Source organism: Oratosquilla oratoria, chromosome 8 (genome assembly GCF_046742065.1).
Source record: "Oratosquilla oratoria isolate Oo_2021 chromosome 8, ASM4674206v1, whole genome shotgun sequence".
Classification (NCBI taxonomy): domain Eukaryota; kingdom Metazoa; phylum Arthropoda; class Malacostraca; order Stomatopoda; family Squillidae; genus Oratosquilla; species Oratosquilla oratoria.
In genome coordinates, this window is record NC_134784.1 from 64,985,599 (window position 1) to 64,998,098 (window position 12,500).

At 40.4% G+C, this 12,500-nt stretch overlaps 1 protein-coding gene across 1 annotated transcript in view; it reads left to right on the forward strand.

Moving 5' to 3' along the window:
• The window catches only part of LOC143027416 (G-protein coupled receptor GRL101-like), a 184,952-nt gene that overhangs the window by 12,379 nt on the left and 160,073 nt on the right, over positions 1-12,500 (forward strand). The window contains exons 4-5 of the mRNA XM_076188701.1: positions 4,260-4,390; positions 4,510-4,632. Coding sequence (XP_076044816.1) covers positions 4,260-4,390; positions 4,510-4,632 — 254 coding nt within the window. The remainder of the gene's footprint in view (positions 1-4,259; positions 4,391-4,509; positions 4,633-12,500) is intronic.

Sequence of the window (12,500 nt, forward strand, 5' to 3'; positions counted from 1 at the left end):
CGATTCATCTGCAAAGCTGGAAATTATTTCATTTGCTGCCCCTCGTATTATCTCGGTCTCGATTGTCTTTCATTCTGTGCGGGGACCATACCGTTCCTGTACATTTCAATCTAGAACACACGCGAGTTTCTGTAGTTGGTTCCATCACCCTCATCTATGTTTTTGACAGGTGGGTATGCAGACAAAATGCCGATGGACATAATGTCGACGGACAAAATGTCGGAGGACAAAGTGCCGACATTTGTTCAAGTAGGACAAAATGTCGACGTACATTATCAGCACTCCCAGATCCATTTTTAATTCGCCTCTGTAATTGTCTCACCTCCTATTGAATAATTCAGTGATAGTCCTTTTGAGCTATTTCCCATTTCCAATGCTTTACACTTTCTGGCACTGAAATTGATTTTCTTATCTTGGCTCCAGCTATAGATAGTATTTAAATATTCTCTAAAAACAGCCTACAGTTCTCCTCGCATCCCCCATCCCCCCTTTTCTCATGTTCTTGTGTGCAAACGTGTCAGTGAACTTTGTTTAACCTTTCAGTATGTCTTCTACGTAAAATAGGAACATTACGGAAGTATACATATCCTTGTAGGATTCCACTAGTCACAACCATAAATCCTGATATCTTATCTTTGACCTCTTTCTTCATATATCTTTCATCCAATCAAGAAGTTGATTACCAAGTTCTCTTATATATTCTACCTACCATAGTAGTCGATTGTGATGGGATTTTTCGAAGTAAAGCAAAAGGTAAAGGAGGCAAAGAGGAGAGCAGATGTGAAATGGGGTAAGAGTTTGACAGAAAATTTTGAAAGTAATAAAAAGATGTTTTGGAAAGATTAAGAGAGGAAGAGGAGGCGAATCAAGTAGAGAAGAAAAGGTAAAAGGTGCAGATGGAGAGATGATAATGGAAGAGAAGGCAGTAAGGGGAAGATGGGCAGAATATTTTAGGGAGTTGCTAAATGTGAAGGAGGATAGGAAAGAAAAGATTGCTGCAGTGGGAAGTGCGAAGAAAATGAGAGTGATGAATGAGGAGAATGGAGGAGAAATAAGGAAGGATGAGGTGAAGGCAGTTGTTAAGATGATGAAAGCAGGTAAGGTACCTGGTCTGGATGGATGCCATGCGGAATGCCTGAAAAAGGGAGGTACAGTGATGGTGGACTGGCTGGTGAGGTTATTTAATGTTTGTTGGAGAGAGGGTAGAGTGCCGGAGGACTGGAGGAGTGCCTGTATAGTTCCTCTTTACAAGGGAAGAGGGGACAAGTGTGAATGTAGTAGTTTCAGAGGGATTAGCTTGTTGAGTGTAGTTGGGAAGGCTTATGGGAGGATCTTGGTTGAGAGGATTAGGAGAGGAACAGAAGGAGTAATTGGTGAGGAACAGTGTGGATTTAGGACAGGTAGAGGTTGTGTAGATCAGATCTTTGTGGTAAGACAGATATGTGAGAAAGCTATAGGAAAGGGGAAGGATGATTTTGGGCTTTTATGGATCTGGAAAAGGCTTATGATAGGGTCAAGAGTTTTCATGAGAGTAGTAGAGCTTGTGTCAGGATTGGAAATGGAGATAGTGAGTGGTTCGAGGTAAAGGTGGGACTTCGTCAAGGATGCGTTATGTCGCCCTGGCTGTTCAGCTTATACATGGATGGAGTGGTGCGAGAGGTAAATGCAAGGGTAGTGGGTTAGGGATTGGAGATGGTTAAAGAAAATGGAGAAAAGTGGGAGGTGAGCCAGCTGTTGTTTGCGGACGACACTGCGCTTGTGGCAGGATCGTAGGAGGGATTGAGGAAGTTAGTGGCAGAGTTTGGTAGATTATGTGGTAGAAGAAAGCTAAAGATAAATGTGGGCAAAAGTAAGGTGATGAGATGTACAAGGGGTGAAAGTGGCAGTAGACTGGAAGTGAGCATTAAGGGAGAGCGACTGGAGGAAGTGGATAGTTTTAGATACTTGGGTGCAAATGTGGCAGGGAAAGGTGGAGTGAAGGTGGAGGTAGAATGTAGATTGAGAGAAGTGAGTAATGCCTTGGTGGATTAAAGAGTGTAATGAGGAATATAGAAATTTGGGCATGGATGCTAAGAGGAGGGACTGTATGAAGGAGTGATTGTGCCCATCAGCATTGTATGGGGCAGAAACATGGAACATAAGAGAAGAAGAGAGGAGTTTTGGACACATGGAAAGAATGAGTGAAGAAAGACTAGTAAAAGAGGTATGGAAGGCAGATGTGGAGGAAGTGAACATGAGGGGACGTCTAGGGATGAGATGGATGGATGGGGTGAAGGGGGCTTGGGGAAGAGGGGAATGTCTGTTGAGGAAGGACGGGAGAGGACAGAAGACAGGGGTGTGAATTGAAAATGGTTGTTTAGGGATGATGTTGTGCTTGCATGTGGTGGACTGGGGGGGTGGATGGGGGGTGAGGTAGTATGTGTGAGCAAAATTTGACGCAGCCCGAAGGGATTTCTCCCCGTCCTCTCATTTTATGCTATGGGGGGACGGAGAGGGGGGGGGTCGCCGATTTAATGAAGCGGCCTTGCTGTGGATGTGCTGTGCCTTGCGACACTGCTTCTGACCCAGGGCAGTGGACAAGGTGCAGGGATGACCCGTCATTCAGGAGGTGCTAAGATAGGAGGGAGGGTGGAGGGGTGTGGAGTGTATTCAGGGATGGAATGGGTGGGAATGATTTTATGCCTTTTTCTTTTTGGCTACCCCCCTTGTAAGGGGGAAAAAGCCTTGGTATATGTTTGTATGTACGTATTTGTTTTTATGTTTGTCTTTATGTTTGTCTTTGTTTGTCTTTCTGTTAGTTTTTGTGTTTATATATTGCCATAGCTTCACTAAATATAATATCGCCTCATTATTTTTTCCATTTTCTGTGCATTATGCCTTACTGATGCGCAAGGCGCTTAGATTGCCTCTGTGGATTAGATCAAAATAATCATTCTTACCTCATATCGGCTTTGTTGGCTCCTTCCCTTTGGGAGGACCCGTGAGTTACAAATTCCTATTCTAGGATCAGAAATGGGTTTGCTTGGTGTTATACCAAACTACTTTCTAGACCTGCGTAGTGCGGTTTTCTTTCTGCGCATGCGTGAGGCAAGTCATGTAATATCTCGGTCTCTCTACCCTACCGTAAGCGGACTGTAATATTAATTTTTATTCTAATAGTGTCTATAGTTATTTTGTGGAAAATATATATCTTTTCTGGGCCATAATTTCACCCCAGACGTAACACGAAGGAATTTTCCAGATCTAGATACACACAATCTCTCTTACAGCAAAAATTGGAAGTTCGACGCAAATAAAATTCCTGGTTGAAAGCCGAACTGATTGTCCATCAAAATGTTTAGTTCTTCAAGGTATTTTACCTGATGATCTTTTACAATCCTTTCGCATAATTTCCCTGTTTTGATGGTCAGGGAGACCAGTCTATGATTCAGTAATATATCTTTATTTCCTCCTTTATGAATTGGTACCACGTTGGCCCAATTCCAATCCTGCGTCATTACTCCTTTAAGTGAACACACATGTAAACAGTGAATATTGTCTGCCAATTGTTCCCTGCATTTTGTCTAGTCCGTGTGTGTCCGTGTGTGCCAGTGTGTGTCATCATGATTCACAATAGTCTTCGATCACGTGTTGGACTTGTGATCGTAGCTACTTCCCTCCCGGAAGAGAGCTCAGAGCTCATATATGACCGATCTATGGGTAATGATGTGACCTTGCACGCACACACACACCTAACTCCCCGCCCACGAGAGTTGGAGTAACGACTCGCAGCGCAGCGATACTGAAAGTATTTCAGCCCTGGGCGGGATTCGAACCCGGACCGCCGTGGTGGCAGTCGCGGCGGCCGCGAACGCTACCTCTAAGCCATGAAGTCGTGTGTGTGTGTGTGTGTGTGTGTGTGTGTGTGTGTGTGTGTGTGTGTGTGTGTGTGTGTGTGTGTGTGTGTGTGTGTGTGTGTGTGTGTGTGTGTGTGTGTGTGTGTGTGTGTGTGTGTGTGTGTGTGTGTGTGTGTGTGTGTGTGTGTGTGTGTGTGTGTGTGTGCTTGATGCCTCTATGCGTATATGAAGTCTTGTTTTTTGTTTATTGTTGTGTTTATGCAATTGAATGTTCATATGAATACCAACCAACCTCACAACTGGGAACACACTACGACTTGCCCTGCGGGTCTGTATGTATTGAGCAAAGGTGACGGCTTCGGCCGCAGGTAAGAGCCTCAGAATTTGAGCTCCTCACATTTGTTTCGTCTGTTCACATCAAAGGAGAAGGACGGGAGCTTCCATTAGGAGACACTTCGCTACGACGGAAACCGTGGCCTTTGTTCTTCATGACCAGACTCTCAGGGCAATTAGGAATTACCAGAAACCACTGGACTTGTGCCCGGATTCACAGAGTATGAATTGAGGTAAAAAAAACAATAGACCACAGTAGTATATTATCAAAATTCAGTACTAGATCACATATTCACCATAATTTTCTTCTTCTTCTTTTTCTTCTTTTCTTCTTTTTTAGATCACCGTGAGTGCTGGAAAGCTGAATTCCGATGTGCTAATGGACAATGCCTGCGACCAGGTCAGGTATGCGACGGAACTCAGCACTGCAAGGATGGCACCGACGAACTTCAGTGTTCGCCAGGTGAGGTTATGTACAATCTTTTATAAAAGCTTTGAGCTGCATATGATTTTTAATGGTTGCGTTGATTATGATTGGGCAGAAGACAGAGGCTCCTCAGCCACATGGAGCAAAGATAAAAAGGAATGTAAATGGATGTTAGATAGATGTGGGATGAGTGAATGGTGAGCTTCAGTGTTTGCTAGGTGAGGTTACGTACAATCTTTTATAAAAGCTTTGAGCTGCATATGATCCTTAATGGTTGCATTGATTATGATCCGGGTATTGTGCAGAGGACAGAGGCTCTTCAGCCACATGGAACAAAGATAAAAAGGAATGTAAATGGATGTTAGATGGATGTGGGATGAGTGAAGGGTGGGTGCTTGCCTTGGCCACCACCTCTCTCACAAGGGGAAAAAGGTCCTTCGGTATATGTTTGTAAGTATCTTTTTATACATTTTAGATGTTTTTCTGTGCAGGAACATAAGAAGTAAACCTCATATAATGATAGAACATGTAATCAACAATAAACGTTATATTCGTAGAGTGAACATCACAGCGAAGAAGACGACTTTAAACCACAATTGTGCTGTACGACACATGCAAAAACTGTCCATCTCACCTCGGAATCTGATGCCAGTGAGATTCAAAGACGATTTGTTGAAACTCCAAAAATGTAGGACCTAAATGAAACTGAATTCTAAGTGATGACATTTTCACACCGATTTCAAATCAGACGAGAAATATCAGTCTCAAGTTTTCAGGATGTAGACTTAATTTGAAAGTGGGTAGAAACAACTTCCCCTACCGCGTAGTCAATGAATGAAATGAACTTCCTACAAAGGCAGTGGAATGTGGTACGATTTGAAATTTTAATTTTCACTTAGGTAAACACCTGAGCATTATGCCGTAACGCCCCCTGCCAATGGTTTGGTTCTCTTGTTTATTCATTCCTTCGTTTAACCATCTGTACTTGGCATCAGACTTAGTCATGGACCAAGAGGTCTCCTGTTGTTATGCTCTTTCTTTGTAAACCTTTGTAAAAAAAATTCATGTTTCTCTCCAGTTATCTCGAGCCAAGTAGATACTTACTATTTCTAAACATTTCCCTTACTTACTTTCTCTTCTCCGTTCCTTATCTCTTCCCATCCATTTCTCCTCATCCCTCTTCTCTCTCTCTCTCTCTCTCTCTCTCTCTCTCTCTCTCTCTCTCTCTCTCTCTCTCTCTTTCTCTCTCTCTCTCTCTCTCTCTGTTTTGTGCCTCTAGATTTATGTCTCTTTCGGTTTCTGTCTCAGTGTCTACCTCTGTCTCTGTCTCTGTATCTACCTATGTTTCTGTCCCTGCCCCTGTCTCTATCTCTGTCCCTGTCTATGTCTCTCTTTTTGTCTCCATTTCTCTCTGTATCTATGCCACTACTTCTGTCTCTCTTTTTCATTTTATTTTCCTTAACCTTCTCCTTGCGTGCCTACCTATGTGTTTCCCAAGCACACTTTAGAGGAGCCAAGATTATGAATTCCTTGTTCTCCTGAGTGTTGTAAAAAGGAGCTAAATGAGGCAAAAGGATGGGTCTCAGAGCCCTCTTTATTGTATTTTCTTCCATCTAGAGCCAGTACAAGAACGTATTTTTTGACCCAGCTACCCTTTTCATATGGGGAATTGTGTCTTTGTATAATTGTTGTTCATGTATACAAAAACGAAAATTGGTGATTGGTTGATTCATTTTAAGGTAACAAACTTCCCCCCTATCAGGGGGCTAGGACGGTGTCCCTGACAGAGGACTTTGTAGCGTGAAATTTAATTAACCATGACCTTGGTTCAACTTGCTTGTGGCACGGTTCGAAGCGCCGTCACTTCAACTTCCGCTGCAAATAGGGACACACTAATCCGATCGACCAGCTGTAGGAACTCACAAAGTTGATATTATTTTTTCATCATCATAAACTTTCACATTTAATGGTCATACGCAATACTTACAGACGAGGATGTATGACATAAAATTTAAGATATTACTTTGTTTATAAACTTGTGTGGTTTATCATCAGGCTCTCGTTTGATAAGTGTACCGATAGTGTAAAGAATCATTTAATTTAATTTTAGCAAAACACCAACGCCTTAAGGTTGCTTTTAAGAATGACTGTACAGCCTCTCATATGCAAATGCGATGACGGAATATATTTGCAGAATGAGCCTTGTTATGCTGCAGTCGAATGTCATAACGTGAATACCCCACACAAAAGCACGTTTTTTATGTTTGTTTTAATCTTCTACTATTCCTTTTTTATATATAACAACCATTATTTCAACAGAAATGTCCACCAACTTCAGTTGTAAGATGGCCGTAATACAGGACATAATGATTACCAATTACAAAGGATTACAAAGGCGGAGCATGCCGACAGGAGACCTTTTGATCCATATCTAGGTCGGATGCAAAAAAAAGAAGAAAAAAAAATATATATACATATATATATACATATACATATATATATCATATTAATAATAAATTAAAACTATAATAATGTAAAAATAACAAATAAAATACATAAATAAATGCATAGGTATAGTTGAATAACAAACAAACAGGTAAATAGTAAATGATTATAAATTGACATATAACTAATAATAAATGAAAATCAGACAGACAAATTATAACAAAACAAAAACAAATAATATAACATAAATTATAATCATTAGAGCATCTTACTTAGGTATTTATCTAAATGATTCTTAAAGCTTTGAACTGAACTACATTGCACTACCTGTGCAGGAAGTTTATTCCATTCATTAACTACACGGTTGGCAAAGTTGTTTCTACCTACTTCCAAATTGAATCTATTTCCGGACAGTTTGAGACCATTGTTTCTTGTCTGATTCTCATTCAATGTGAAAATTTGGTCACTTTTGATGTTGTCAATTCCCTTTAAAATCTTAAAGACCTGTATCAAGTCACCTCTGAGTCTACGCTTTTTTAGGGAAAACAGATTCATGTGCTTAAGTCGATTTTCGTATGATTTATTTTTGATATTTGGAATCAGTTTTGTGGCTCGCCGTTGTACTTTTTCCAGTCTGTCAATGTCTTTAATGAGATTCGGTGACCATACGGAAACAGCATATTCCAAATGTGGACGAACTAACGATTTATATAGCTTGTTAATGAGTGATGGACTTTTGAAATCAAAAGATCGCGCAATCAATCCCAGAATCTTATTTGCTTTCTCAGAGGCTGAAATACACTGCTTGGATGATTTGAGGTCGTTACTGATAATTACGCCGAGATCTTTTTCACTATCCACTTTTGTTAACGAATTTCCAAATAACTTGTAATCGTACTTGCTGTTATTTTTACCTATGTGCATTACCTTGCATTTACTTGTGTTCAATTTCATTAGCCACTTTTCAGACCATTGCTGTAATTGATCTAAATCTTCTTGAATATCTAATTGGTTTGAGTGATCATTTGCCACTCCGCATTATGATTTGAACCATTTACGTACATGAACTTCCTATATAGATATGAATCATCTGAAATTTGAACAAAATAAAGTATTTTCAGGCACTTCTACTTAGAAATCTAAACCCCCAATAGAGAAAAAGAAATTTGTTACACAAAGTTCATTGTAAACAGAATTTCAGTTATATTCTTAAATAACACAAAGAAAGATCATACAGACATACAGACTTGCTAAAATACCACATAAAATATATATAGTAATGCGTAGGATATTTTTACTACTAATTATTATATCAATACATCTTTTGGAAACCTTATTCTCGTTACATAAGGTGGCATTTCCAACTTTGTCATTTGTAGAAACACTTCAGCAATCTCCTGCTGTGATTTCCGGGTTCAGAGGAGATAATAAATGACAAATGATAGATAATATAAAAACAAAAAATAGATAATAAATATTGAATGATAAATTCTATCTATATGCCAAGAACTTTTTTCCCCTCAGAAGGGGGGTAGCCAAATCAAAAGGGAAGTACTCAGTTCCACCCATTCCACTTCCATCCAGCACCCTTTCCCCACTTTCATCTTAGCTCCTCATAGATGGAGGTCATCCCTGCATCCCTCCCACTGCCCTAGGACAGAAGCAGTGCAGTAAGATACAGTACCTCCACAGCAAGGCCACTTCACTTAATCGTCGACCCCTCCTCTCCTTCCCCTCGTGCAGAAAAAAAAGAGAAGACGGGGAGAAATTCCTTCGGGCTGTGTCAAAATATCATTCATACATAACCAATCCCTAGCCCCCCCCCCATCCCCCGCCCTTCTGTGCATTACAGTATCATATATACACAGTCGTTCTCCAGTCACCCCTGTCTGCTGCCTCCTCCCTTCTTTTCTCAACAGATATTTTCCCCTTGCGCAATGCCCCTTTCACCTCATCCATCCATCTCATCCTCGGCCATTCCCTCAAGTTCACTTCCCCCACCTCTACCTTCCACATTTATTTAGTAAATAATGGCTAAAAATCATCAATGATAGATAATGAAAAAAAAAATTGAATAAAGAATGATAAATTACATGTAATGAATTATAAATAATAAGTAACAAGCCGCGGGCTTCGCCCTCACCGGCTTCGCCGGGAGCTTGGCTGCGCAAACAGCGGCCTACGGTCGCAGCTTTCCGCGCTCTAATCCCTCGTTTTCCCCCTTCGGCCTCAGCCTCGGGGCGGAAGCCCAGCACGGGATCCCCAGCACAAAGAAGAACGCGAAGATGTACACGGAGTAGTACGAGAAGTAGAACACGAAGTATAATGCGAAGAAGAACGCGAAGAAGAACGCGAGGAAGAAGAACGCGAAGAAGAAGAACGCGAAGAAGAACGCGAAGAAGAACGCGAAGAAGAACGCGAAGAAGAACGCGAAGAAAAACGCAAAGAAGAACGCGAGGAAGAAGAAGAAGAAGAAGAAGAAGAAGAAGAAGAAGAAGAAGAAGAAGAAGAAGAAAAAGAAGAAGAAGAAGAAGAAGAAGAAGAAGAAGAAGAAGAAGAAGAAGAAGAGGAGAAAGAAGAAGAAGAAGAAGAAGAAGAAGAAAAAGAAGAAGAAGAAGAAGAAGAAGAAGAAGAAGAAGAAGAAGAAGAAGAAGAAGAAGAAGAAGAAGAAGAAGAAGAAGAGGAACGCGAAGAAGAAGAAGAAGAAGAAGAAGAAGAAGAAGAAGAAGAAGAAGAAGAAGAAGAAGAAGAAGAAGAAGAAGAAGAAGAAGAAGAAGAAGAAGAAGAAGAAGAAGAAGAAGAAGACTACCACCTGACCCCGACTTACCCAAGCGCTTTTTCAAGAATATTTCTAGGACAAAGTGTCACCGTAATACCACCTGTCCCCGACTTCCACAGCGTTTTTTAGAAGAATATCTTTATTTAGACTTAGATAGATAATAGATTATAGAGATTCAAGAATACCACCCATTCCTACCACCACCACCACCGGCGCCGCCGCCATCTCTGCAAGGACAGAGTTGAACACATCCTGATCCAACTTCGGTCAAACTTTTTGCCGCATTATACGACTTAAGTATTTGGTCCAGCTACTGGCAGGCAATTTCATAAAGCTGAAGGAAACCTCTCTACTCTGGTTGTAGTACTGCAATCGCCAGCGATTCTATCAAACAACGGAGTGGTCTGTGAGGAATACTGACCAATCAATACCTTCTTGAAGGTGTTCTCTTTACCTAACTTAAACTACTTGCGCAGAGTTGCTCTCACGCTGAATAGAACGCCTTAACTAGAACGAAATATCTAAAGTACAGCACGAATATACAGTAGACGGGCGTTCGCCACCAAGAAATAATTATTTGAATACTTTGCCAAGGCGTTCCAAGTACTTCAACTATTTTGGCTGCCACAAGATAATTTCTTTCAGCTGTGAAGAAGGTCTTATAGTTAAAGAACCAAAAACATATCACGGTTCAGTTAGGCCTTTCGGTGCTTTGTGCGTCTCAAGGTTTCATAGAGTGTGGCCAGGTGCTTTTACCTAACTGGGGTGTAAATTTTTTGTTATCAAAAGAATCATGAAAGTCTGTTGAAATTGAATAGATTTCTTACTTGGGAGGTCCCACGGATGGAAAACGAAGAAAGGAAATGTGGAAGCCGGAATAAAAGGAAAGCTTTTATCCAATGTGGACACAAAGAGGTTGTCATTAAGGCGAACGAAATAATTTGGCAAGAACATTAATAAAAAAAAAAGTGCCACACGAACGAAAGGTGAAAATTCGATATAGGCTATAAATCCTTGGCTAACGATTGGACGCCAACAAAGATGAGTCAGATAGTTTGATGACAGGCAGAATAAAAGCCAAATGATAACTCAGTACCAATGAGATAGAGTAGTTTCTGCAGATGTTACAATCATAATCCTAAACTTCTTTAAATTATATTCCATAGGTCTTTCAGAATTTTTGTGTGTGTATTTAGAAAAAGGACCCTTCGATGAAGCGTGTCGAAGTTTTTGCAAAACGACTTGTATCCTTGATCATCTTGCACGAAGGTGGCTAATGAAAGTATATTACAATGGGAAACAGTGTATTAAATAAATTTAAGCACTCGAATGGTGTAATCGAAACTGCGTTGCGTAAATTCAGCCTGGCATGGCGGGAATCATACACACCAGCTTGGTTCCTTCACAGAATTGGCACATGGAAATCCAAACAATACAATAGTTTTAATAAATGAATATAAATAAATTTCATATTATATACAAAAGGGGAAAGCATGGATGACAATCGTACAATGCCATTAGCATGCACGTACACCACAACAATCTTGCTGTACACTTGTGTTAGGTAGTCTTTTACTCAAACGGTTTTGGTTCAGGGTTGAATTTTTACTACACTAGATATTTATGCAAGTCCTTGAACCAAGAGGACAGTAAGTCCAGGTGGTTTTTGATGCGAAGGAAATTTACTTTGAACTTGACGTCTGCGTCGTTTACAATAAATTTTGTTCTCTTTCTCCTTTTCCATTCCCTTTACTTCGATTTTGTCGTCGTCGTTCATTACGAACTGTCCCCTCCCACGAATCTTGCCATGTATTATGACCACTTCTTGGAACTCCCTTTCAATGTCTTCCATTAGATCTGCATTTTCCGAAAAGTTGGACGGCTTTTATTATTTCCTTCGCACTCCTTTCCGCCAGAATCGTGCAAATCTTCTTCATCTTTCCCTCCGTCTATCTTATCACGTCATCTATGTAATCTTAGATAACTATAAGGTTGTCATGGTTTTTTACCTCCCTCTCTCTCTCTCTCTCTCTCTCTCTCTCTCTCTCTCTCTCTCAACGTCTCCAGTCTCCATTACCTCTCATACAGCTCCTCACTCACACTGTCAAATAACTTTTTTTATTATCCATGAATGTTATAAACATTTCTTTCCCAATGCTAATATGGGATTTGTTTATTGAAGAAGTGTGAACAGCTGGTGTACACAATCCCCTCATTGTGCCATACCATTCTATTTTTTCCTCAATTTTATTTATATATATATATATTTCTTATTTTCACAGTTCATTTTCTTTGTACACGTTTTCCGTGATACCTAATGAGCTTATGAGCTTGCAGTTCCATAGATATTTTCTGTTCTTTTTTGAGAGTACACATAATCTACTCCACTCTTATCAAACGCTTCTCTCATTCCTGCATCTTAAGGGGATAAGAACATAAGAGCTGAGAAGACCGCAAGAGACCATAGGGCCTACAATATGCAGTTCCATGTCCATTACCACCTGTCATCCCAATACATAAAGTTATCTAACATTCTTTTGAAACAACCAATAGTTTCAGCGCTCATTAACTACGTAGTTAACCAAGTCTATTCCATTCGTTAACCCCTCTGTTGGTAAATCATTTCTTGCCTATTTCCTTTTTAAACCTAAATAATCTTTCATGATGCTCGGCATTTCCT